Here is a 27,059-nt window from a genome sequence, read left to right as displayed (position 1 = left end):
TACATGTTCACAAGCTTTTTTTCTACTGCAAAAGTGATGATGTATAAGTTTTTTTCTTACTACCTAAAGAAGATAAAAGTTTTGAATAATTCTATTTTATTTCTTGCTCATCTGAGTCAATATGTTCTCATATTGTGGGGAAATGAAAACTGGACTGATGAAACCAAGACTTCTAGGTCATACTGTTGCAAAATCATAGTGTTACTCAGTTTTCTTAACAAAAATTAAAATATTAATTTTTTTAAGTTTCTAAGGTTTCCTTCAAGCTCTAACTTCCCTGTTTTGAAAATAAAATTACTTGTTGTGGTGGTGTCTTTTCTTTCTGTCTTAAATCTTACCCTAATCCATTTTATAAGACATACTTAAATACTTCAAAAGCCACCTCTGTTCTTTTTTTTTTTTTTGGTTCCAGGGATTGAACTCGGGTCCTTATACTTATGAGGCAGGTGGTGGAACCACTGAGCTAAAATCCCTGGCCCTAGATTAAGGATTTTTTTTTTTTTCTTTTTTGCCCGCCACTGTTCTTAATGATTTATTTAATATTAGCTCCTAGACTTACTCTGTATGTCTAAAAGCACTGTGTAAATAGTACATAACTGAAGAAATAAACTTTTATATTCTACTTAACATTTTTATTAGGAATAAAAAAGATCATGTTGCATTTTTAAATTTCAGATCTTAGGTTTAAATAATTTGAGAGCTTTTACATAATTTTTAGGTTCTTTAAATCTGAACATAATATTTTAACCTATCAAAAGTAGTTAAGGCTGGAAGACCTAAAGTTCGAAGCCAGGCTGGGCAGTTTAGTGAGACATTGTCTAAAAATTAAAAACACACACCCCCCTCCCCCTCAAAAAAACCCGAGCACTGGAGATGTAACCTAGTGCTCCCTGGATTCAGTCTCCCAGAACAACAACAAAAAAAGCCAAGATGTTAAATTCCATGCTTAACAGAGGGTTAAACCCAGAATATCCTAGAGAAATGCATACTCAGAGTGGGAAGTAGTTACTAGCTTTGATGACCAAAAAAAATCTCAGTTAAATAACATTTAAAAACTGCTACCCTTTGCTTTGAAGGGATGGATACATAAAGCCAGCATTAATATGTTAAAATGTGAAATACATTTGAAAAGAACATTTTCTTATCCCATGAAAAAGTAGAAAATAGGTACACAAATTCTCACTCTACTAAAGACCCCTTTCCCCACAAAATCTCTAACCCCAAAGCATATACAACACTATAGTTTACATTTGCTAGTGTTTAACTTTTCATGTAACAGGAGGGTTTTATAAACCCTCAGTATACCTTTAGTATTTTAAAGATAATGTATAAAAATGAAAGTTTAACATGTTAGCTATCTTTGACAATTATAAAATTATGAGAAAAGATAGTGACATTTCAACAAATTGCTTTAATGTTAAGCCTCCCGATGAAAACACAATTCTTGATCAAGAAAATAATGTATGTTACTGCAATGGAAAAGAAATTTAATACACAAAGTATAAAAATAATTTCCTAAAGATTGGTTAGTTGGTAATGTTATTCAAGAACTACCTTTCAAACCTGAAGGACCTAGAGCTTGCTTTATTATTTCTTTACCTTATCAAAAATGTTTGGCCATAAAATGAATAATGGATAAAGTCGCAGGAGACCAGTGACATGATTACAATTTGACTAAAAAAATAGTTAAAAGTAATTAAAACAATTCTTATTGTAGGAGCAAGGAACAGGCTAATCTGGTTATAGGTGAAACTGGAGAACTTCAGTTCTTGAAATATTTTGTTACTTTCTCTTACGAATATTTAAAAAAGTTAACTACACAAAGCTGCTGTTACTCAGGAAATCACTGTCAACACCCTTACTCATGCCAATAAAACAACAAAACAAAGCAAACCAAATAGAACTCCTCAGCAACACAAACTTCAGAGCCTCCTCTTAGGAGTTTCCATTATGTTTCTGTTTAATGGTAACAGGTTCTACAAGTACAAATAAATCACAAATAAAACATTTTTCATTGAATAAGAGCTGTTATTTAAGTGATCTTAGAAAACTCTGAAAGGAATTTGTAAAACTCACTCATAATTTAATCAAATGTCTTAGTTTTTTATCCCCTTGGTACAAAAGTTTATAGATGAGTTTCATATTCCATCACAGTTACATGGTCTAGTGCATTTCAGAGTATTTGGATATTATCAAAGCTGTCCTTTTCCAATGAAAACATTTAAAAAAACATTATGTACTTCAACAAGCAACATGATTAGGAACTACTTACACTTTTGGATCCCCCCTCTTTTAAGTACAAATATATTATTCACCAGAGCAAACTACTGTACAGTGTACTAAAACGAAGTTCTCTATTAAGATAGAGGAAGCTACATACAGTATCTTGGAAGTTATTTCCCAAAAGCTAGATTAGTGGATAGAACTTTGGGCTTATCTTATTTTTCCATCTTTTTTTCATAAAGTAACTTCCATTATGTACAAACTGTACCATCATCTTTCACTGGATTAGATTAGGTGGGAAGTCGCCGCGTAATTTTAGTGAGATACCTAATGGCAACTGACCTCTTCTGGATCATGCTGCTGCTTATGGTTAAATCACATCTAATGTGAAATTTCGAATTACATCCAGGGCTCCAGTATCAAAGCCACACATATCCAACATGCCTCTATCATCTGGGTCTGCAATAGTAAAACCATTTGATGTCATTCCACAAACAATCAATTTAGCTGGAATATCCATTTTCTGTAGGAAAAAAATACAGAAAAAATAATAAATATACCTACAAATTACAGAAGGAAAAGCAAAAAGAAAAGCTTCCAAAATTATAATACTTTAAAATTTCTTTACCACATTTTATTTACAAAGTAATGTAGGGGCCGGGGATTTAGCTCAGTGGTTCCACCACCTGCTGCGCAAGTGCAAGGACCCAAGTTCGAAGAAAAAAAAAATGTCTTTTTTGCTTAATCTTTTAGGGCCAGACAATGTGAGCTTTAAAAGATTGCAAGATATAACTGTCAGAAGAACCTACCTGAAATTTCTTTGTTCTATATATTTACCTGTTTGATGGGATCCAGAGTACATTTAAAGCAGCAGAGGGGCTTTGTAAATTATGAAAACTATTAGGATATTCATGGATGCCAGCCACTTACCAATATGTCAAGTGCTGAGGCAGTATGAGTGAGTATACATAAATATAAGGAAATATTTCTCTGGGATTATCAACATTTGGTTTTTAACTATCCTATGTTCAATATACAAATATCCCATGTCAGAACTCCTTCTCTGTAGTTACATGTAAGGTTAATATAATTTGAGTTTTTGAGAAAAAAACAATAATCCCTGAACATAGTCAGACACTACAGTGAACTCTTTATAATGTATCTAATTTAATTGTTTACCAACCCTAAAGATAAGTACTATTACTTACTGTGCCATCTAATAGGTTCGCAGTAAGAAAGAACGAGGACTCAGACTTCAGGCTGTCTTTAGTCCAAATTCTATCGTCAGCCTGTGGTCCTCAAAATTAAGCATGCAACAGCATCCCCTGGAAAACTTGTTAAAAACAGTTCTACTAACTGAGTTAATGATTCAATAAATGGTAGATGGGGCCTAGGAACTGGCATTTCTAACACAGTACCAGGTGATTCTAAGGCTGCTGTTAGGGAAACTACACTTTTTGAAAACTACTGCTCTTCATTAGCAAGTTCTATTTCTACTTCTATTCACATTAGTGCCACTAGGCCCATGTTAGTGGCTACCTACCATATTGGAGGGTGCAGTTATAGAATATTTATGTCATTTTTGGAAACTCACCGAACATGGATTCCCCAGCCCCTCCTCACCTCTATGTATCACCATAAAACTTAGAACATAGTTATAGCTTTATGTAGGTTCTTTAGCAATATCCACAAATGATAATTGTAATTTTTCAAAAGCAGAATGAATCATTAAAAAAATTTACAGTTAAGGTAAAAATAAGTATTTTGATTACTGCCAAGAATATTGTTTGCAGAGGATATTCTTAGTAATGTTTAGCACTAGAACTGTTTAAAATAAATTATGTATGAGTGAGCACTACTTTTCTTACTTCAAGTTACTACTGAGTTCATAACTGACACAGGATTCCTATACAAAGGTACAGAAGTAACTTTAGTGACGTTTTTAAAGAAACAGTGGAGTATTATTTGGGTGAGAACAGCACAATTTGTTTTACCTTTCTATATTCCCTCAGAGCAGTAGAAGGATGGACATTTCCTGCAAAGGTCTCATTATCAGTGAATACAATGAAGACATCAGCAGCTGTGTTCGTCTTTTGAGCCCAGATCATTGGAAGAGAGCAATCAGTTCCACCGGCTGGGATCTAAACTCAACAAGAACATGAATGAGAATAACGTTGCCCTCATGTCCACAGAGATGTCTGAAATAATTAAGTTAATTAAATACTAAAATGCTATTATTTTTACAATGTTGTTTAGAGCCAGTATATAGGTCTTCCGTAATAAGATTGCTATTTTTGATTTTGTGCTTCTCATGGGAAAAGATAACATTTCTTCTTATAACTTAACACCATGCAAAATATTAATATAACATTATTCTACATGTTAAACAATTAAAAAAGTTTATTACCTGATTCATAGCCATTAAAACCTGTTGTAAGGTCATATCTTTAGTCACAGGACATGGTACCATTTCATCTGAAAAAGCAACTACATAAGAATCTTTTTCTGTTCGTGTGACGACCTGAAAAATTCAATGGTGGTAATTTTCAGCAGATTTGGAGGAAATAAATATAGTATCTTGAAGTTTATACAACTTCATCTTTAAGAGAACATGATGGTTATTTTATTTCTAAACTTGTACTACTGTGTTCTAAAGTATATAATTAACACCAATATAGCTTTCAAAGTACAGTACTTTTCACAAACTCTTAGAAATTGGTTTTCAAACAATCCTTTGAAGAAGATAAGGGATATATTCTTCTTTTATCAAGCTAAAGTCAGTTATGAAAAAAAATTTAAGCTTGCTTCATCTGTTTGCTATTCAGTGAGACCAGAAATAAACTTTCCTGACTCTTGTCAGTTCTCTGATCTTTTAACTTCTTTATCATTAAATAATTTTTGTAAGCACTATGTATGTCCTGAAAAATGCTATTAATATTTAACCTTTTGTACAATTTAAAATTTCAATTCATATTATGCCTCAGAAATGCTTTTTCAATACACTCAAAACTTTTAATTTACAAATTTGGTTTTCTTGTTTGCAGTACTGGGGATTGAACCCAGGGCCTCATACATGCTAGGCGAGCATTCTACTACAGAGGTACATCTCTAGCCTTTTGTTTCTTTCACTTTTGCTTTTTGAGCCAGGGTGCTACTAAATTGCCCAGATTGGTCTTGAACTTGTGATCAACCTGCCTCGCCTCCAAAGTGGCTGGAATTATAGGTGTGTGCTATCAACCCAGCACAAAATGATCTTTAGACTAAAAATGATAAAAAAAAAATGTCCCATGGGCTGCAATGAAAAAATAAGTAAAAAAAGTCTTGATTATATCTAATTTTATAGTTTTCTTTTTTTGGTACCGGGGATTGAACTCAGGACCTTACGCTTGTGAGGCAGGTGCCGGAACCACTGAGCTAAATCCCCGGCCCTAATTTTATAGTTTTATACCATAGCAAACTTTTTATTTTTTTTTGACAGTCCTGCTACATAGTCCAATCTGGCTTCGAGCTCCTGATCTTTCTGGCTCAGCCTGAGTGCTGTGATTACAGGCATGTGTCACCAGGCCTGGCTCATAAATATTTTTTTACAGGGGTGAAAATTCTAAACTGCTGTAGGTGTTCTCACCATGCACATTGCTGCAGCAACTGTGCTAGCATTGAGTATACTACCCAAAACTCTTTGGTTCATCGAAGCACTGACATCGACAGCCAGCAAGAAACACTTTCCAGTTGGTTCAACTGTCTAAAGAGAAAACAACACATTCATCAAAAGTAGACACAGAAATTAGAGGGAGACTAAATGACTAAGAAATCTTAATTCCTTATCTTTCATTCAAAAGACAAAGGTAAACGATCTGATTTTGATAGGTCAACTGACAACTATTTAAAAATGCTTAGCTCTTAGAACAGGGAAACAAAGGAAAAAATATATTTAATAATTTCATTTAAAGAAGTTACCATTCTATTTTTTAAAAAAAAATTTTCCTCATTAAAGTAAAATACGAATATGAAATTTAAAAAAAATTGTGATAAAATATAAATAAAACTTACTCTTGTAATAATTTTAAGAGTACAATTCAGTGGCATTACGTGCATTCACAATGTTGTATAACCATTATCACTTTTTCCAGAACCTTTTCATCCTCAATAGAATCTTTGAACAAATTAGGTAGTAATTCCTTAGCTCCACCTTCACCTCCTTTCCTACCTACTTTTTTTTTTTTTGGTGCCGGGGATCGAACTCTGGACCTCATGCTTGTGAGGCAGGCTGTGGAACCACTGTCCTTCCTATTTCTATAACACTTTCTGCCTCTATAAATCTGCCCATTCTAGATACTTCATATAATACAATCATAGATTACATGTCCCTTCATGCCTGGCCTTAGCATGATGTTTTCAAGGTTTATCCATGTTGTAGCATTACTAACTTGCACACCTTTGTAAGGCTAAATATACAGTATTCCACTCTGTATATATCACTTTATTCATTTCTCTGATGGAAACTTGGGTTGTTGCTATCTTATGGCTATTGTGAATAAAGCTGATGTGAATATTGATATACATGTATTTGAATACCTGTTTTCAATTCTTTTGGCATATACAGAGATAGAATGCTAGATGGTAACAATAATTCTATATTTAACTTTGCAGTAAGCCTGTTTTCCACAGGGGTTGCGATATTTTATATTTTTACTAGTAATATTTCAGGGTTCTAATTTCTTTACTCCTTAATATGTTATTTTCTGCTTTTCTGATAACTACCATCTAATTGGGTATTAAGTGGTATCTCACTGTGGTTTTGATTTGTATTTCCTTGTTGACTGATGATGCTGAACAACTTTTCATGTGCTTATTGGTCACTTACACGTTTTGGGAAAATGTCCATTCAAGTACTTTGCCCACTTTTAAATTGGACTGTTTTTATTTACACCATTGAACTATAGGAGTTCTCATTCTTTTTTTTTTCTTCCCCATTAAGTTTATTGGTACATTTTAGGTATATACAGTTACGTTCATCATTGGGATCTTGTACCATGACATGAGTATCTTGGTTTTTATTTTTTTCCCCTTCCCCTGCCCTCCCTTCACCCCCTCCACCCTTCCCTATTTGCAAAGACTTTGATTCCATTTTTTTCTTTTCTCATATTTTTTCTTTTTCCTTCTTTTCCTTTCCCTACCCCTTCCACTTCCCCTGCTCCTTTAGACCTTTACTTCCTACTATATAATATCAATTATACATTTTTAAAATTACAATATCAAGATCTAGGAGACATTACCACAGATTTTTCAGAATTTAAAAGGATACAGAAAGCATATTACAAAAATCGGTTTTGAAATAAATTTGACAACTTCTAAGAAGTACCTTGGAAGACAAATTAATGAAACTAACTCTGGAGGAAATATAAAATTTGAATAACACCTATTAAAGAGAGTATATTCCTAGCTTGAAAACCTACCTATATGACAACAACAGGCTCATATACGTTTTAACTTATAAATTATAACAAAGATTTAAAGCAGAGAAAAAAGGAACACTTCTCCCCTCATTTTAGGAACTCAACATTGTGCTAATCCTAAAACTGGATAAAGATAATAGAAGAAAAAAGTATGAACATAGATAGAAATTTGTTTAACAAAACAAACTCTTAGAGTCAGATCTGGCAGGATGTAGAAAGTGGTTTTGTTATAGGGATGGCAGTGTTGGTTCAGCATTGGAAGATCCACCCCCAAAAGTCATCATTTTAACAGAGGAAAGGAAAAAGTCATATGATCCTGTCATTAGTTGGAGAAAAAGTATTGGAGTAAATTCTACAGCTGTTCATGGTAAAAGCTATCAGGAGACTAGAAGTAGAACAGAACCTTCTCAACAGATTAAAGACATGTACTCCGTACTTCCAGCAAAAGTGCCTTATAAGAATGGAGAAGATACAATGCTTTCTCTCTAAGGTGGAGAACAAGGACAGATATGCCTACTCTTCATCCGTCCATTAAACTTTGAAACGTAGGTCTAAACCAAAATAGTCTGGCAATAAAATGACACAATTGGGATAGGACTGGGAAGGTAGAAGCAAAATCTTTATATGTAGATGAAATGATCATCTACAGAGAAAATACTAAGAAATCTCAAGGAGCCCCTAGAACTTGTATTTGGATTTAGCAGGATTAGAAAACACAAGGTATATATAAAAATTCAGGTCTGTGTATACTTGCTATAAATGAAGAACTGGATATTGAAATTTAAAAGTTAGGTAGGAGTACAAAGGACCTAGAAAAGTAAAAAGAAAAAGAAAAAAAAAAACCAGTGTTGGAAGACGTTTAGTACCTAATTTTAAGACTTCTAAAGCTGCAGTAATCAAGGCAGTGTTGGTGTAAGGAAAGACATACAGATCATTGGAATAAAACAGAGAATCTAGAAATAGAACCACACATATATGATCCACTGAGTTTTGAAAGATTATTTAACATTAGCATTTTATAGAATATAAACTCGATTCAAGAGCCAAGGAAAAGATAAGTGTTTTCAGCAAACGGCACTAGAACACCTGGTATCCATATATAAAAAATTAACCTCAACCCTTTATTTCCATACATAAAAACTTGAAGGGATATATGAACCTAAATATGAAAGCCTAAAAGTATAAAACTTTAAGAAGAAATTATAAGGGAAAATGTTTATGAATTTAGGGTAGGCAAGAACTACCTAGAATACAAAAAAACATGATGTATAAAAGAAAAAAATTGATAAATAAGATTCCATCAAGATTGAGAACTTTAAAGGACATCGTTAAAATGAAAAGTAGTCCTTAAACAGACCATATTTACAATGCATATAACCTATGAGCAGAATATAAAGAACACTTACAGCTCATTAATAGACAACCCAATTAAAAAGCAGACACAAGATGATAAATAGCCAGTACAGCACAAGGAAAGTGTAACACTAGAATCAGAAAAATACTAATCAGTACAATAACAAGATTGAATTACACACTCATTAGGGAGATGAAGTTAAAAGTTTTAAAAGCCTTGTCATGACATTTTCTTTTTGTTGGATTCTCCCCCTTTGCGTTTAATTTGTCACGCCCAATGGATTTATTCTGCTGGGTTTCCTGGGGTTGTAATCCTCATTGTCTTTTCCTAGGATATTGTCTAAAATTTTTTGGAGTGTTGGGTTGGTATTCATGAAGCTCCTAAGGTTATCTTTGTCATGAAAGTATCTTCTTTCTCCATCCATTTTGAAAGACAGTTTTGCAGGGTACATCAATCTGGGTTGGAGGCTGTTTTCTTTTAGGGCTTGGATTATGTCACTCCAGGCTCTTCTTGCCTTGATGGTTTGCACTGAGAAGTCTGCTTTGATTCTGATGGGCTTTTCTTTGTATGTGATTTGTTTCTTTTCTCTCACTGCTTGTAGAACTTTGTTCTTCTGTTGAGTTTCTGGAATCTTAACAATTATATGGCTATGTGTAGATTTTTTTTGATCAAGTCTATTTGGAGTCCTATATGCCTCACTTATCTGTATGTCAAGGTCTTTTCCCCTGCTTGGGAAGTTTTCTGCCATTATTTCTGTGAAGAGATTTTTTTATGTCATCTGCACTCTCTCCTCTTTCTTCATTGACTCCAATCAGTCTTATGTTATTCTTCTTTGCATCATCTAGCAGCTGCTGGATTGATTTCTCACGTTCCCTCATAATTTGGAAGTAATTTTTCTTTTCCTGGTCATTAATTGCAATCTTATCTTCTATATTTGAAATTCTGTCCTCACATTGGCTCATTCTGCTGTGTAGACTTTCAATGCAGTTTTTCATGTCCTGGAAATCTATTTGCATCTGTTTTATGGATTCCATTTGTTTCCTATGTTGGGATTCCATCATGTTCCTGAGCTCCTCTCTAGATTTATTAATCATGTCTTGCACTAGGGGCACAATTTCTCATCTTATCTGAGAAATTATTTGTGATTTCATTTTTTTCCAGATCCCCTTTTGTTGCCAGTTCAGTGGGTCCAGGTGGTTGAGTATCAGAGTGTTCCATCTCATTTCCCTTTGTGGTTGCTGTAGGTGATCTGGAAGTCTGGTTTTGAGACTTATTTACGTGTTTTCTCATTTCAACTGGGGGGGGGGTGATGCTGGCGCATGTACGGATTACCTCCTCTGATCTGGGAAAGGTGGGACAGGAGCCGGGAGCAGCGGTAGGGATGCTGACCCAAAAGCCTTTTCCTGTGGGCTGGGAGCAGCAGGAGGTATGGTGGCTGGGAAGTCCCTTCCTCTGGTCCAGGAGCAGTGGGATGGTGGCTCAGCAGCCCATACCTCTGGGCCAGGAGCAGTGGGAGGGATGGTGGCCCGGAAGTTCCTTCCTCTGGGCCCGGAGCAGTGGGCCAGAAGGTGGCCCAAAAGCCCTTTCCTCTGGGATGGGAGCAGCGGGCGGGATGGTGGCCGGGAAGCTCCTTCCTCTGGACCAGGAGCAGTGGGACGGCGGCTCAGAAGCCCCTACCTCTGGGCCGGGAGCAGCGGGACTCAGTACTGTGGTCTGGTGGTCCAGTGTCCTCTGCGTCTTTGTAGTGTGGAACCAGGTGGCTGTACAGAGGTGCGGGGATTGGGGTCCAGTGGATTGTTGCCAGGGTGCAGGCTGATTTGGCGTGTTCTGCGTGACTTAGGACCTCGGTAGGGTGTGCGCAGACCTGCCTGTCTGCAGTGGGCTGATTTGGGGTGTTCCGCGCGACTCGGGACCTCAGTAGGACGTGCGCAGACCTGCCTGTCTACAGTGGGCTGATTCGGCATCTTCTGTGCGACTTGGGACCTGATATACCTTTTTTTTGTTGTTACTTGGGATCGAACCCTGAGGGGTTAGAACTGAATTATACCCCACTGCCCATTTTAACAAATTTTTTGAGATAGGGTCTAAGTTGCTAAGTTGCCCAGGTTGGGCTCAAACTTCGGATCTTCCTTCCTTAGCTATCAAGAGTGCTGAGATTACAAGCATATGCCACTGTGCCTGACTGATGCCCATGTTAATTTTGAAATTCAATTAATCTATTTTTTTATTGTTGTAACTTGTGTGTTTGGTGTTTATAGTTTTAGTTTTAGTATATGTGGTGCCGAAGCGAGCACAATATAGTTTTAGTTTTGAAATGTAGGTCACTGGTCCATTCTGAAGTAATTTTTGTATATAATGTTAAGGTAAGGTCCAATTTCATTCTACCTGTGAATATGCAGTATTTTTCAGCATCATTTGTGAATGCTGTCCTTTCTCCATTGAATCATCTTGGAACCCTTCTCAAAAATCAACTGACCATATTCCCAGAGACTTTCCATGCTATATCTCTGGTCCATATATGTCTGTCCTTATGCCAGTACACGGTCTTTTGATTACTGTAGTTTTGTAGTAAGGTTTGATATCCCAAATGAATCGTCCAACTCTGTTCTTTTCAAGGTTGTTTTGGCAATTTGGGGTCACTTGAAATTTCACATGAATTTTAGAATTTAAAAAATTTTTATTTCTGCAAAATGTGCTATTGGCATTTGGAAAGGGATTGTGCTGAATCTGTAGATTGCTTTGGATACTATCACCTTAACATTACCAAGCCTTCCAAACCAGGAACATGGGTATGTTTCCATTTACCTTATTCTTGCAGTAATATTTTAGCTTTCAATGTACAGTACTTGCATCTCTGTAGTTAAATTTTTTCCCTCCCTACCTCCTTTCTTTCCTTTTTCTGTGGTACTGAGGATTCAAACCTAAACCTATCCACTGAGCTATATCCTCAATCACTTTTTTCTTTCTAAATATTATTATTATTATTTTTTGGTGACAGGCTCTGGCTGTGTAGTTCAGGCTGGCCTTGAATTCACTATGTAGCTGAGGATCGCCTTGAACTCGTGGTGATCCTCCTGCCTCAGCCTCCCAAGTGCTGGGATTACAGAGTTGGGCCACCACACCTGGCATTTTAAAAAAAATTTTTAGACAGGGTCTTGCTAAGTTGCCCAGGTGAGGCTCAAGCTTGATCCTCCTGCCTCAGCTTCCCAGAGTGGTGGATTACAGGCACATGGCAAAATGCCTGGCTTCATTTATTCTCTCTGATACTATCGTCAACGGAAATATTGTCTTAATTTCCTTTTCAAATTGTTCACTGCTGGTGTATAGATATATGATTTTTATTTGCTGATTTTATATCCTCTAATTTTGTTGAATTTGACTAACTCACTAATTGTGTGTGTCTGTGTGTGTGTGAATCCTTTAGGATTTTAGGATCTATATAAGATCATGCAACTGAAGTTAGTGATAATTTTACTTCTTCCTTTCCAGTCTTGATTTTTAGAATTATTTTTATTCACCAGCTGCTAGAATTTCCAGTACTATGTAGAAATGGCAAAAGTGGGACATTCTTGTCTTATTCCTGATCATCAGAGAAAACCTTTCAACCTTTCACCAAAGGGAATATGATGTTAGTACACTAAGTATGGCTTTTTAAAAAAAATCCATAACCTTTATCATGCAGAGGAAGTTCACTTCTGTTCCTAGTTTAACTGCTTTTCTGTTAAATGATGAAAGGGTGTTGAGTTTTGTCAAATGTTTTTGTGCATCAATTCAGATAAGTGTTTCTGTTCCTTAATTCTCCTTATGTAGTGTACTGTATTACAACGACTGATTTTTATATGATGAAATGTCCTTTCATGTCAGAAACAGGTATCATTTGGTGAAGGTGTATAATTCTTTTAATTTGCTGCTAAATTTGGATGTTATTCTAGTACATATCAAGAAAATTTTATACACAGCTCTGATATGGGATTTCCAGTCTAAATAATTCACTTCCTATCAAGACTGATGAGACATATCGACCAATTAATGGAAAAAACAAAGGACAGAAGACCAAGTCAAGGACCCACAAAGAATACAAATTAAAAAAATTTAGTATTGCCAATTCTTAAATTTAATAACTTATCAAAATGAATGATTTATTAAAATTATCAAAATGATTTTCTTGGGCTGGGCATTTAGCTCAGTGGTTTCACTGCCTGCTGTGCAAGCCCAAGGACCCGAGTTCGATCCCCGGTACCAAAAAAAAAAATGTTCTTACAAGTAACTGCTGTCCAAAGGTAAGCAGCAATACTTTCTTCATAAATTTACAATGTTTTCACTTCCACATAAATTATGGAGAAAACAAATGAATGTGTACTCATCCATGGTTACAGTATTAATAATACATTTAAAATGTGTTTTTACAGAGGATATTAAGCCCTAAGTAATTAAAAAAAAAAGTCAAAACATTACCTTAAATGTTTTATAAAAGGCTGCATCCAATGCTTTCAAGATTTCTTCATCAGGGCACCACTTGAGTTTTCCTCTGAGCCCATGGCCTATTCTGTAAGTTTCTAATGCAATTAGGACATGAAATGGATGTATACGAGCCTAGGAACAAGACAAATAAATGCAAAATTCAAGCTTGTAATTAATTATGGGTCCTCCTTAGATTTTTATGCTATTGTAGCTAAGAAGTACATTTTTTAAAGAAAAGAGAAAAATGAGGATGTATTAACCTTAGATTTAAGAGTCAAAATGCAGTTTGGTATGATATACATCTCATTAAAACCAGATTTCATTTCCAAAACTTAGGAGCCAACTTTTTCACTTAGTTAATATTAAAGGCTACCAATAATGCTTACCTTTTTTAATAGTTTTTCATTACATAGTTTTTCACATACTAAAGATACTTCTGAATTTCCTGGTTCAAGTACTGAATTAGCAGTCATTTTCCCTAGATTTCTTAGCAACGCAGTAAGAGGCATTTCTTGTAATAAAGCCCTCCACACCTACAGAAAGAAATATAATTAAGGGGAATACACAGGTAGAGATCCAAGGAATTAAGGGGAATGAATTCACTATTAACATAGCTATATCAATAATAATATTAAGGCTTTCATTTGAGATGTAAAGTACTTTCAGAATTGAACGTTTGTCATAATTGATTCAAGGTTTATCAAATCAGCTAACATTCTTTACTAGAATAAGGAAGTAAAGTACATTTTATGAAGGAAATGCAGAGAGTTTTAAAAATTAGCAAGGCAGCAAATTCTCTGGAGTAAAACTAACACAAAATGCCAACCACATTAGGTCTCATGTTAGGTGTTTTAAATAAACACTCAAGACATGTATTTCTCTCTCCATTTTTTTTTTCAGTATTGGAAATCAAACCCAGGGTCTTGCACATGTCATTTCTCTTTTTAAAATGAATTTACTCACCTCTTTAGACTTTAAGTGATTTGTAAGAAGATGCTCCCTAACTAATCTATGTTCTTCTATTAGATGAATGACTTCCAGTTCATCTTTTGTGCGCTTCACTTTTTCTACAGCCTCCAGATATTTTAGCAATTTTTCAGTCTCCACAGGAAGTGCTTTTTCTTTATACAATTCATTGACCTCCTTCCAGCCCTTTGTAATATATTTGGTCACAATGGCGAGACCTTTAACAAGATAAAGAATTGAAAAGGCAGGTAGGATTAGCAAGCAAAAAATAGAACATGTTTCCTGAGAATGCATCCTATGACAGGCTTAGCTATATACACAGGAGTTAACTCCCTTAAGGTAGGATACTGTTTTCTATCTTCTAACAAACATATTTAAGCAAATAGAGCACATTAATTTTGCTTATTCTGTCATTACTACTTATGCCAGTGGGGGGAAAAAGTTATCTTACGTAACTGTATTTAATTGTATTATAGAGGCTTTTCCCCCCCTCAAGATGTCAGTGCCTATTTCAGTTTACAATCTCAGAACAATTCCTAAGAGTACAGATTTATCTCTATCATTTTCACTTGTCCTTCGGTCTATATGAATAAATATGGATTTATGAACAATAGAGAGTAAGAGGAAGTGGAGAGGTAGGCAGGTTCTTTTATGTTTTTAGAGAGACTACAGGATCATTTTTTTACACTTGATCTTAGCCAAAAGGCCAAGAAGCGATAGGGTCATTGTTTAAAAGGGGGAAATTGTTCATTCCATTTATACTTCTAATCATAGAAAGAGCTTGGGGGCTGAAAAAAATCCTAGGTTCTATTAAAGGTAAGGGTTAAATCCTCAAATTCAAGTCTTTGAGAGAAGGTAGGTGAAGTGAACAAGCCAGAGTGTTGTAAGTCATTAGGACTGTGGTGAACTAAAAAGAATATGCACGAAGTGTGTTAAACAAGTATTAACTTAGTGTGCCAAAAGACGTACTTTCAAGAAAAGTCAAAATGTCAACGTTTGAGTTCTTCTGATTTTTAAAAATATTGACAAAGAATTCATTTTTCCCTTAAATATTTTATAGGCCAAATGATATATAGCATGTAAGTCAGTCTGAGTGCATGTGCTATTTTTAAACTCTAATTAAATAATTAAAATTAATACTAACAAGTTGGGTGTGGTGACACACACCTGTAATCCCAGCACTCAGGAAATTAAGGCGGGAAGATCACCGTAAGTTCAAGGCCAGCCTGGGCTATATAGTAAGTTCAAGGCCATCCTGGGGTACATGGTGAGACTCCGTCTCAAAAAACAAACAAAAAAAGTTAATTCTAGGAACCTGTAAAGTATCACAGCTTGTTATCTTCCAGAGTTTGGTATAAAAATGTCTTAACTAACTAAATGTTTCATGTAAGCATGTCTATGTTATTTTTCCAATGAGAAGAAATATTCCTTAAAGCAGTTGTATCCTACCCAGTTCCCTAACTGTGCAGATACACAGGCACACAATAAATGATTAAGTAAATCACACTTTGACTGACTTGATCTGTTATAAATACACCATTTCAGTTAAGATATTAATCTTACTTATCTGGTTGCTTAATTTAAAATTCTTTCTGCTCTTGAGCAGCAAAGCAGCCTTGTTCTGTCACCTATTCCCAAGAAGCTATTTTGCTTACTATAACTTTAATCTTGTCTATGCAGCATTCATAACTCACTGTCACTTGGTTCTAGTTAGCATGCTGTTATTAAAGATTTAGAATATTAACCTGTAAATCTGTCCTATGATTCTTTATTATTAATGCCCAGGCTGCCTGTGATAAGTAGTTCCTGGTTGTCATTAAACATTTGAACTGCTCAATGTATGTCTTGAGAATTAAGGGATAATTCTAGAAAATAACTATATAATGTCAAATTAAAATTTGCTCTTTATTGGATATTCCTCACTCTCTTGCCCCCTCATGAAGACTTTATGCTTACCTTCACTGGAAGGTTTAAGATGTGACAGTCTTAACAGATCTTTGTGAGACCAGCCATTTCTTTGTTTATATTTTGTAACTGCTAGAGCAAGGGCCATGCCACCCTTTTCATTGTACCAGTCTGCAACAGCTTTCCGGAGAGCACGACCCCACATACCACATTTCATGCTTTCCTTCAGATCTTTCTTAAACTGGATAAAAGTAAAGAGATGTGTAGGAATTCGACAAACTTCAGAAACAGCTTTAAATGCTGCTTGTTTTGTGTTTATGTCAGAACACTGGGAACAAATGGCAAGTGCAAAGAGCAAAGGCTCTTGCTTTGCGGTTCTGCCTTCTTGACTAAATGACTTTATTTCTTGTATCACTTCATATCCTCTGCCATCTTCAATCAATCTAATTAAAGCTTCAGCGTTTTCGAGGCCCAGCTTCTGTTCTTTGATATAATAAGTACCACCTTCGGAACCAAAACATAAGAACCGGTGCAGTCGATTCATGTCAGTGACTTGCCATACATATCCACCTTCAGAATTGGCTATTTGCTTTTCATTCAGTGGCTGCATTTGATTTACAGATTCCTCCATTTTTCCTCTCTTTCAGGAAACCTATCAAAAAACCAAAATATTATTACAACTAGATGGATACAATAAAATTACATACAGAAAATATTAAACTGTGCTTAGTGAATCTATTATCTTTTAAATTTAAAAATCTTTTAAGCTCAATCAACTTTATTCCGTACAAAATCAAAATAAATGCCCTTAAGAAAAATTAGAAAAGGCAAAAAATGAAATGAGAAATAAAACAAAAACCACATGTGACCACCCAGAAATGAGTACTAGAAATACCTTGCTTGAATTTTAAAAGTGGTTTTGCTTTTTATGTGTTTATATTTTTATAATCTAGGGAAACTCAAAGTACTTCAAACAAACTAGATTACAGGCTCAAAGGTACGACAATCACAAGCAACAACTAAGGAGTCACATCTGTGAGGTACAGTAGTATACTGCTTCTGAGACTAATGGGGTAGTTCAGTATGAGGTCTTGAGTCCCCGATAGAGATGAATAAAAGGGCAAAGTAGAGGAGCCACAGTAGCTGACATGAAGAAAAATGTTAATCCTTGAAGAACCGTGTAGGCATTTTTGGTTGTCTATCCAACAACTATGCCTCTACCTTCTCTGGTTTCCTTATCCTGACTTTTAGTCTTTTGGAGGCTGTTAAGCCTTTCTCTAACCCCAAGGGATAGACTGACTGCTCTAAGCCAGTGGTTCTCAAATTCTATGTACATTAAAATTATATGAAGTGATAGTTAAAACACAGATCAGTGGGTTCTTGGCCCCGAGTTTCATAATGAAGTCTGGAATGAGTCTTAAGCCTGTGTATACATCACAAGCTCCCAGGTGATGCTGCTACTGCTGAACCTAACCCTAACCATTGTGCTGTCATTCTCCATGTCACATGACTGCATGTCACAAATCTGGCCCACTGCTAGTTTGGTGGGAATACATCTGAGGTTTTCATCCTTCTTAAAATGGGGCTTAGGCTTTTAAAAAGGAATATTTCTTTTTTGCTCTTATTTTTATTTCCAAGTAATATCTAAAGAGTGGTACCTCCACAAATGTAATCAGTTCATGAGGACACATCAATGCTGTATATAAGGATGGTAGAGCAGAAAAACAGAATCTGAGTCCTCAGTATCACCAAGCTACCTGAAATTGCTCTGCTTATGAATTTTCTATCACAGTGGTGGTGAACATATGACATGTGTGCAGCAGGGGGCTGTTTGTTATCCCTGAAAGCTCTAAAAGGCTCACCATCACTGTGCTATTATGTCATGTTTCTTCACTGTTTAAGTAATTTTTAAGTTTGTCATCTGTAATTGACAGCATCCTGATTATTTTATTAACTGTGCTTGCTGATTCACAGTTTATGTCATCCGTCACAACCTCCACTTTCCTTCTGTTATCATCTCTAAAGCTGTTAGAACCAGCTTTTTTGCAACAATATCCTTTTTTTCGCCTCAGAGAGCAACCATAATAATCACTACTTTACTCTTACTATTCATCCTATACCATTATTGTACAATAGGCTTCTGCCCCTGGCAAACAAAACAACAAAAAACTTCATGTGTAAAACATGAAGGTTTCCGTTCCATTAAATAAAAAAATGAATTCCTGATCTCAGAGAAAGCACATTCTTTTGTGGAAGCAGAAATGCAAAATGAACTGATTGTAACTAAGTGCTATACTAGAAAAGTGCTATGAGTGCACATGATTAAACAGTGCCAACTCAGTAATCCAGAAAGACGTATGCAGAGGAGGCAGACTGAAAAATTGAAAGGCATTCCAGAGAGGTTTCTGAATTTCTGCTTTGTGTCTTTATATTCCACAAAAGGAACTATTAAATGTACTGGTATAGCTGTAAAGACTGCTGACAGACAAGAAAGTGCTGTAAAGAGAAATACATGGTAAAATCTTTTTTGTTTTGAAAAGGATATGTGCTTACATGTTGGGGGGAACAAATGGTATGAGGCTATATGAATGAGAATGGAGAGCCTTACATTTTGAATATGACTAAACACGACAGTGATTTTGATTGTATTGGAAATATTAGTGTCAATATTACAAATACAACTGATGTAATTTTACTTTTGTTAGCATAGGGATAGGTCTCAGGTGATATCAGAGATGTAATGATTCCATGTCATTAGGGACTGACGTATAGTTACTGAGTATAAGCTGAATCTCCAGGTGTAGTGAATGCCTCAATTTTTTTCCCCTTTTTTTTTTGGTACTGGGGAGCGAACTCAGGTCCTTGCACTTGAGCAGCAGGCAGCGAAACCACTGAGCTAAATCCCTGGCCTTAATTTTTTTTTTTTTGGTAGGGGGCGGGGGGGGGGATCGAACTCGGGACCTTGTGCTTGTGAGGCAGGCGGCAGAACCACTGAGATAAATCTCCAGCCCAAATAAATATGAAAGGTGCATTTTTTGTTTTTCCAGTACTGGGGATCAAATTCAGGACCTTGCGTTTGCAAGGCAGGCCTCTCACGTTTTTAATTTTAATTTTTTTTGTACTGGGGATTGAACTCATGACCTTGCATTTGTGAGGCAGGTGTGGTGTCACTGAGCTAAATTCCCAGCCCCAATGCCTCGTACATTTAATTTTTCTCTTTTCAATTTGCCCATACCTCTGCCTTTCAAGAAAAAAAAAGAAATTTGAGAAACTAACCGCCTTTTCAAAGACTGATATCTTAATTGATAGTCCTAATAGAAACTTACAACTTATTTTGAGCTTTATAATGTATTTGATATTGCTAGATTTTCCTTTCGCTTTCACAAAAATATTTCAACTTGTCTATTAAGGCTTTTTCCTTTTCATTAAATGACTAACAATGAAATGACATTTAAAAATCATATTATTTATTCTACTATGCCTGCTTCCCTACCTCCCTAAGACTCAAGTGTTTATATTTAGAAGTCCCAATTTAAATCTCAAAATATGACCCCCCCCCCCGCCATTTCTTTTCCTTGTATTAACTGTGGGTAGCTACATCTGTGGTTCCCTTGACAGCAGGGACAAGGCCTTATTATTTAAAAATCTCTCTTCTGCACTTAGAACACCATATTTAAGTAATGAATGATAGATACAGTCTTAAGGACAACTAGACAGCATTAAAATTGATTTTTTGAACTATTTGATTAAGAATTATACACAACTGATTTTTCTTTCTTACAACTTATTTTGGAAATAAAAATCTCAGGATGTGAGAAAAACAAAATGTTAAGAAATTCTGTAATCAGAAAAAATAATAAATGTACTACATGGAGCTAATAAAAATAAATCAGAAAAAAAGAAAAAATTACAAAGTTGTAAAGAGAACTGAGTGAAAATGTCATCCGAGATTAATATTTTTAAGTTTTTCTGGTATATTTGAGTTACTCAAGTACATATTTTTTGTAGCATAAGCAGCAAGAACCACTTTTAATCTAAAGATGCTTAAAACAGATAATCCATAAAGATAAACCTTGCAATCCTTACTATAAGTTTACATTAAAATTAGGCCATTGTCTTGTTCTAAGCTCCTACATTAGCCTCAATAAACCAGTTCAAACAAAATGCAGTCAGTCACTCACGCTAAATGCCTGCTAGTCAAGTTGAAACTTTAGGGAGCAGACAGATCCTCAAACAATTTTTTGATGAAAATAGATTATTTAATTCACCAGAGTCAGCAAAGAGTTCCCTCCTTTAACCCTTACAAAAAAATGTAACCCAGTGTTAACTAATCAGCTTTTTTCTGTTTTTTCTTTCCCACTCTACAAAACTCACTGTTCTGCTAATGCCCAGTTGGACTACTCACTCTACTTGTACAATAAGATGTTGCCCAATCTAGAATCCCAACTAAGACAATTAAGGTCCTTAGGTTAAATTTGGTGTAATTTTTGTCTTCTGACCTAAGAAATGAATTGTAGTTTTATCAAAAGACAGTAATGACAACCACAAGGACACACACTTTTAATATTTCTTTAGCAGAAATCAGTTGGCTTTTCATAACTTCTGTGATGGTACTTTCCAAGGTGCAACATAAAATGGCAGAACAGATTACATTACTAACAGCTAGAGCATCTTGGTAGTTGCTTATGTAAATTTTCCACTCAAATTTTTAAAGTGAAAGATGGAAGACAAAATGTCCCAAGCTACTCTCCTTCTTGTCACTGAGTTGTGATATATAATTGAACCTTAAAATTGGCTATACTGATTACTACAACTTTAAAATTGGTATGACAGTGACACTGTGGTATAAGAGAGTATCTGGTCTTTGTACGAGGTTCCTGATAGTTTGTTATGTGCTTGATCCCACAGGGAGGGCATGAAACTGCAGCCTACTACTGCCCCAGCTCCCGTACTGTGTGTCTTTTCTATTTCACAATTCCTGAGTTGTACCCTTTATAACTGTAATACTAAGTATATTGTTTCCAGTAAATTACATAAGTCATTCTAACAAATTATTAACCTTGAGTAGATTGTAGGAGCCCTGAATTTGTAATTGGTAGGGTAGAAGTGTGGGTAGCCTGGGGACTCCACTTGTAGCTACTATCTCAATTAAAGTAAATCTTATTGAGGACTTTGTCTTTTAACTTGTGAGATCTGATGTAAACTCTAGGTACTTTCAGACTTAAATTGAACATAGGACACCCAAGTGTCAGAGAATTGGTATTGGAACAGATACCAAAGTGACAAGTGACAAAAAGAAAAACAAACTGGACTTCATAAAAATTTGACACTCATGTTTCAAAGGCACCACAAGGAAAAACAATACCCATGGAATAAAGAAAATGTTTGCAAATCATACATGTAAGAGATTTGTACCTAGAATATATAACCCAACTCTAATTCAACTAAAAAATAGCAAAAGGATTTCTCCAAAAAAATAGGCAAAAAATCTGAAGTTATTTCTTGAAAGAAGGTACCAAATGGCCAATAAACATGTATGCTGAACAACATTAGTCTTCAGAGAATGCAGTCAAAATCACGACTAGGGGCTGGGGTATAGCTCAGTGTAGAATGCTTCCTAACTAGCAAGGCCCTGGGTAGGATCCCCAGTACTACAAAACGAAGCCACAATGAGGTACTACTACACATCCACTATGGTGGTTATATTCAAGACAATGTAAGTGTTGGGGAGGATTTAGCGAAATTACAACCTAATCTGTTGCTAGTGGAATATAAAATGACACACCCTGGAAAACATTCTGGCAGTCTGGCAATAGATTATATAATTCCCATATGGCTCAGGAATTCTCCAGTATCAAGAGAAATGAAAACATGTTCCCACAAAAACTTATAAACATTATTAACAATGGTAAAAAACTAAAAACAACCCAAATCTCCATCAGCTGAAGAATGCATTAAAAAATGTAGTATAGCAGGAGGTATCACAATCCCCAACTTGAAACTATACTACAAAGCTACTGTGATAAAAACGGGATGGTACTGGCAAAGAAACAGACGTAAGGATCAAAGGAATAGATTAGAAGATGCAGAAACAACTCCAGACATACTCAGCCACCTCATCTTTGACAAAGGAGCCAACTGGAGAAAGATAGCCTCTTTAATAAATGGCGCTAGAAAAACTGGGTTTCAACTTTCCAAACATTAAAAGTAGACCCATATCTTTCACCATATACTAAACTAAAATCGATAATGGATCAAAGATCTAAATATTAAAATAGAAACACTAAACCTGCTGGAAGATAGGTTAGGTAGAACTCTTGAAGACACTGGCGTAGGAAAAGATTTCATAAACAAAACCTCCGTTGTATGGAAACTGGCAAAAAGAATCAACCACTGGGATCTTATCTTATTAAAAAGCTTCTGGGGCTGGGGATTTAGCTCAGTGGTTCTGCTGCCTGCCTTGAAAGCACAAGGTCCTGAGTTCAATTCCCGGTACAAAAAAAAAAAAAAAAAAAAAGCTTCTGCACAGCAAGAGAAATCACCAACAGAGTAAAGAGACAATTAAAATGTGGGAAAAAAATTTTTACCAGCTGTTCCTCAGACAAAGGACTACTATCTAGAATATATAAAGAACTTAAAAAAAAATCAGATCCCCCAAATTTAAAGACCCAATCCAAAAACAGGCATCTGAAATGAATAGACATTTCTCAAAGAAGTAGAAGCAGCAAATAAATATATGAAAAAATGTTCAATATCACTGGTCATTCGAGAGATGCGGATGAAAAGAAAGTTGAGATTCCATCTTACTCCAGAAAGAATGGCTGCTATCAAGAAATCAACCAATAACAAATGTTGGTGGGTCTGTGGGGAAAAAGGAACCCTTCTCCACTGTTGGTGGGAGTGTAGACTGGTGCAACCGTTGTGGAAATCAGTGTGGAGATTCCTCAAAAAACTAGGATTAGAGGTCCATTTGACCCACCTATCCACTTCTGGGTATATTCCCCAAAGAATTAAAAGCATCATACCACAGCAATACATGCACACCTGTATTTATAGCAGCATAGTTTGTAATAGCTAAATCTTGGAAACAGCCCAAATGCCCATCAACTGGTATTGGATAAAGAAGATGTGGTTCTTTTATAAAATGGAGTACTACTCAGCCATAAAGAAAAACTAGACATTTACAGCAAAATGAATGCACTTGATGCCACACTCTAAAGTGAAATAAATAGGACACACATATGTAAATATCATATTGTTTCTCTGGTGTGAGAAACTAAAAGTATAAATGATGACCAAAATGTGTAATAGATATTGTGAAGTAGGAAGAAAATGTTCAAAGGGGCAAAGGAACTAGGGAGGGGGGCACGGGAAAGGAAAGATGGGAAAGAAACAAATGAAAAAAGAAGGAAAAAATGGAAACAAAGCTTATGTAGGGAGAGATGGGGAGGTTAAAGGGAGGAAAGAGGAATGGGAAAAAATGAGAACCAAGCTATATCATGCACAGATACAAATCCCCATAGATGAATGTGATTGTAATGTATACCTAAAATGTACCAATTAACTTAATTTAAAAAATGTATCCATGCAGTGGACTATTATTTGGTAATAAAATGCAAAGAAGTACTGATGTGTGCTACAACAGGAACAGATACTGAAAAGGTTATGCCATGTGAATGAAGTCAGTCACAAAAGTCCACATACTGTATGATTCCATTTGTATGAAATTTCCAAAGTAGGCAAACTCATATAAACAAAGTTCCTAAGTGGTTGCCTGAAGCCAAGGGAGAGGGAAACTTGGGATAGCACTGCTAATAAAAAGGACTTCTTTTGAGATGATGAAAATATTCTGAAATTAGTGGTGATGGTTGCAGAACTTTGAATATTCTAAAAACCACTGCAATGGATACTTTCAAATAGCAAACTTCATTAATTGGGGATTATGGGATTATATCCTAAATTATTTGCAGTACTGGGTATTGAACCCAGGCCTTGTGCACGTGAGGCAAATGTTCCACCACTGGGCTACTTCCCAACTCTATTAAAAGTTGTTTGGTGAGACAGGGTCTCATTAAATTTCCCAAACTTGCAATTCTCCTGCCTGAGCTTCCTGAGTAGCTGGAATTACAGGTGTACACCAATGTACCAGGCTTAAAAATATTAATTAAAAAAAGAAAATAAAAATATTTTGGGGTTAGGTGAAGTATACAGTAATTGAAAGTTAGAGTGGAGAGCAGCAGCAGTAATGATTACGTGAAAATGGTATGTAAGCCTTATGCTTCTTGTATGTGACTTTAGAAAGCAATGAAAAAGAAAAAAATTTCTTCTTTCTTAAACTGCCATCATCTCCCTCGTTAAAGTTTAAGCTCTGTTACCAGAGGTAGAAAGCATTTGGGCAGGGAGTGAGGTCAAACTGGTCATCATTTATTCCATCCTGAATAATCAAGTGTTGCAAATCCAAATTAATAATAACAGCAAAAATAATTTGAGTTGTACTGACTTCTTAAGGTATATCTTTCTGAGAAACTGAAACAGCTAAAGTTATATGAAACTTTTATAAATTAACATTTGAAGATAAAGAAATCCAATACTACTAAAAACATGACCATATTTTAAATCAGTTGTGGATCTTTTATATATTGTTCACTTTTCTCTTTGATTTAATATGGAATGCAAAAATAAATGCTAGTAAAACACTATGTAACTGCACTTTCTTCTGCTTTACATTCATTAGAACTGAAATATATATGGTACTTTTTAACCAATACTAATACTATATTATTTCTAAGGATTCTTAACATTTTCTTGCATTATTTATACATCTGAATGACTTTCCAATATCTCTTACTAATCTGTTCTTGAAAATGTTTTTAGCTCAAGAAATGAACAAATATAGTTGATTCCTTTTAAAATGAAGTCAAGGCTGACTAGTATGTAAGAGGCTGTGTAAAACAACTGAAAAGAAACTAGACTACAAAAACTGGGGTTAGGCCAAATATGGTGGCTCCTGCCTGTAATTACAACACCCTGGGAAGCTGGGGCAGGAGGATAACAAGCCACAAGTTTGAGTCCCACCTGGGCAAGTTATCGATACCCTGTCCCAAAACACACATACTCTTACTCCTGTACCACAGAGACAAATAATGAGAATAAATGGATTAAGTATGATAAGCAGTGAGGATCTGTGGCAAACATGATCCCATGCTAATCTGAAGAGAGCAGTCAACTAGCTGCCATGTGATGTTAGCCTAGTGTTGCCAGATCTCATTTTTCTCAAGACACCAAATCTGTTTTTTTGTGTGAGTGTTCAGTATTAAATTTGACACAATTTTAAAAAATGAAATCTCTTGTTCTGGTTACTTCTAGATTTTCTCAAAGGCTAAATTTTAATGTATTTGTTTAGCACTGAAAACATTTCCAAGTTTAAAGCAGTATTACAGACTTAAAAATTCTGCAAACACCTTTGGGATCTGATGCCAGTCATTCTAGCTAAGGTTCATAAGGAAATAAGGCTAGACTCCTGTGCCCTCAGACTTTTCCAATTAAATCAAGGGCAGATTTTGGAAAATTCCCCAACCTGTGGGAAGTGTCCAGGGAGAAACTTCAAGCTTCAAAAAAAAAATTGTTTTAAATCAACACTTGATACAAATTTTGGCTTCTAATCTACAATATATTCATGCTTGCTTTAATGCAGAAACTGTTCTACTATTTCTTTCCATAATATTCACCAGGTTTACTCTGTGGTTTTACAGAATCTGTATGCAGCACAAGGCTCCCTAACTCCAGGTTACAGGTGACCTGTCGTCAAAGCAAGGATAATTTTATTCCCTAAGGCTTTCCTTTTTTCTTTTTAGAAGCCAAAGTCCTTTCTTGGAACATGGTTTTGAGGAATGATGCATAAATATATTCTCAAAGACTTTAATGTTAACACTACAGTACTCTGTAAGAGAGCCTGATGACTGAGGGATATTCACTGAAAACAGACATTTTCATCAGTCGGTTTTACGACTGTCCCAAATGTTTTTAGATGAATTACATTTTAAAACATTTCACTTTACACGATATCGCAGCCTTACAACAGTCTACCATCCTCATAGAGTTTAGATAGCTCTTTCTCCTCTTCCTCCTTAAGTCTTTTAGGATAAACTCATCATTCATCTTCCCGCAAAGCTCCTACCAAAAAACCCAGATCAGAGACTACGCCTCGATGCGCAGAAGCCGCGGGAGGAGGAGAAAGAGGAGGAGTAAAGCAGGCCCTCTGGATGCTGGCCTGCGGGGAGCTATGCAATAGAGGCAGGCGCGGTCCGGGTTCAAACAGGGCCCACCACTCCGGAGCGTCCCCGCGGGGCCCAGAGACAATGGCCCACGGCGACGCTGGCTCTCCAGCAATCGCCTGCAGAGTGCGGAAGCAGCGCGAGGGAGGTCCCTGGCTGGCCGGCCTGCCTCTGCAGCTGGGACGCCGGGTGAGAGGTGGAGGGCTGGTCAGACCCTGCGCGTTCCCAGGGTCGCTCGGCCCGCACACAGGGCCCCAGGCAGCCTCCCTGTTTCCTCACCTTTGCCAGCGGCCAACCCTTCCGCTCCGCAACGCCGCCGGGAGAATCCCTGCGCAGGACTGGGAAACGACGGGCTGAGAGAACTCCAGCTCCACAGTGGCTGGGCCTTCCAGGTTCGGTTCCCGGAAACGAGCCCCTCCC

At 36.1% G+C, this 27,059-nt stretch overlaps 2 protein-coding genes across 4 annotated transcripts in view; one reads left to right on the top strand and one right to left on the bottom strand.

Annotated features, from left to right (window-relative positions):
- Nucleotides 1–1,391: 1,391 nt before the first annotated feature.
- Ro60 (Ro60, Y RNA binding protein) lies at nucleotides 1,392–27,059 on the bottom strand. 2 transcript variants are annotated; one of them, XM_004862763.4, is made up of 9 exons: nucleotides 26,919–27,059; nucleotides 16,417–17,017; nucleotides 14,458–14,678; nucleotides 13,881–14,027; nucleotides 13,489–13,626; nucleotides 5,849–5,965; nucleotides 4,631–4,744; nucleotides 4,218–4,364; nucleotides 1,392–2,746 (listed from the first exon to the last, which is right to left on the bottom strand). In XM_004862763.4, the coding sequence occupies exons 2-9, from the start codon at nucleotides 16,994–16,996 to the stop codon at nucleotides 2,594–2,596; spliced, it is 1,617 nt and encodes a 538-aa protein (XP_004862820.1). In that variant the 5' UTR covers nucleotides 16,997–17,017; nucleotides 26,919–27,059; the 3' UTR covers nucleotides 1,392–2,593. The 2 variants fall into 2 exon arrangements, with proteins under 2 accessions (XP_004862820.1, XP_021098569.1); XM_021242910.2 differs by lacking the exon at nucleotides 5,849–5,965.
- The window catches only part of Uchl5 (ubiquitin C-terminal hydrolase L5), a 38,838-nt gene continuing 38,639 nt past the window's right edge, over nucleotides 26,861–27,059 (top strand). Inside the window, exon 1 of one of the 2 annotated variants that reach the window (XM_087193825.1) lies at nucleotides 26,861–27,031. The gene's annotated coding sequence lies outside the window, so the exon portion shown is untranslated. The remainder of the gene's footprint in view (nucleotides 27,032–27,059) is intronic. The other variant, XM_087193823.1, reaches the window with a different exon arrangement.

This window comes from Heterocephalus glaber, unplaced genomic scaffold (assembly GCF_053883595.1).
Source record: "Heterocephalus glaber isolate CG9 unplaced genomic scaffold, H.glaber_assembly_v1.0 deba00001600, whole genome shotgun sequence".
Lineage (NCBI taxonomy): Eukaryota > Metazoa > Chordata > Mammalia > Rodentia > Bathyergidae > Heterocephalus > Heterocephalus glaber.
This window is presented reverse-complemented; position numbering and strand designations above follow the sequence as displayed.

Bases quoted from the DNA above. Each gene is read 5' to 3' on its own strand.
- Ro60 (XM_004862763.4), bottom strand. From the start codon at position 16,996: ATGGAGGAATCTGTAAATCAAATGCAGCCACTGAATGAAAAGCAAATA. The intron at 5,966-13,488 runs GTAATGTTTTGA...TTTTCTCTTTAG, and splicing joins CCTTTTATAAAACATTTAAG to ACAGTTGAACCAACTGGAAA. The intron at 4,365-4,630 runs GTAATAAACTTT...TGTTGAGTTTAG, and splicing joins TTTTAATGGCTATGAATCAG to ATCCCAGCCGGTGGAACTGA.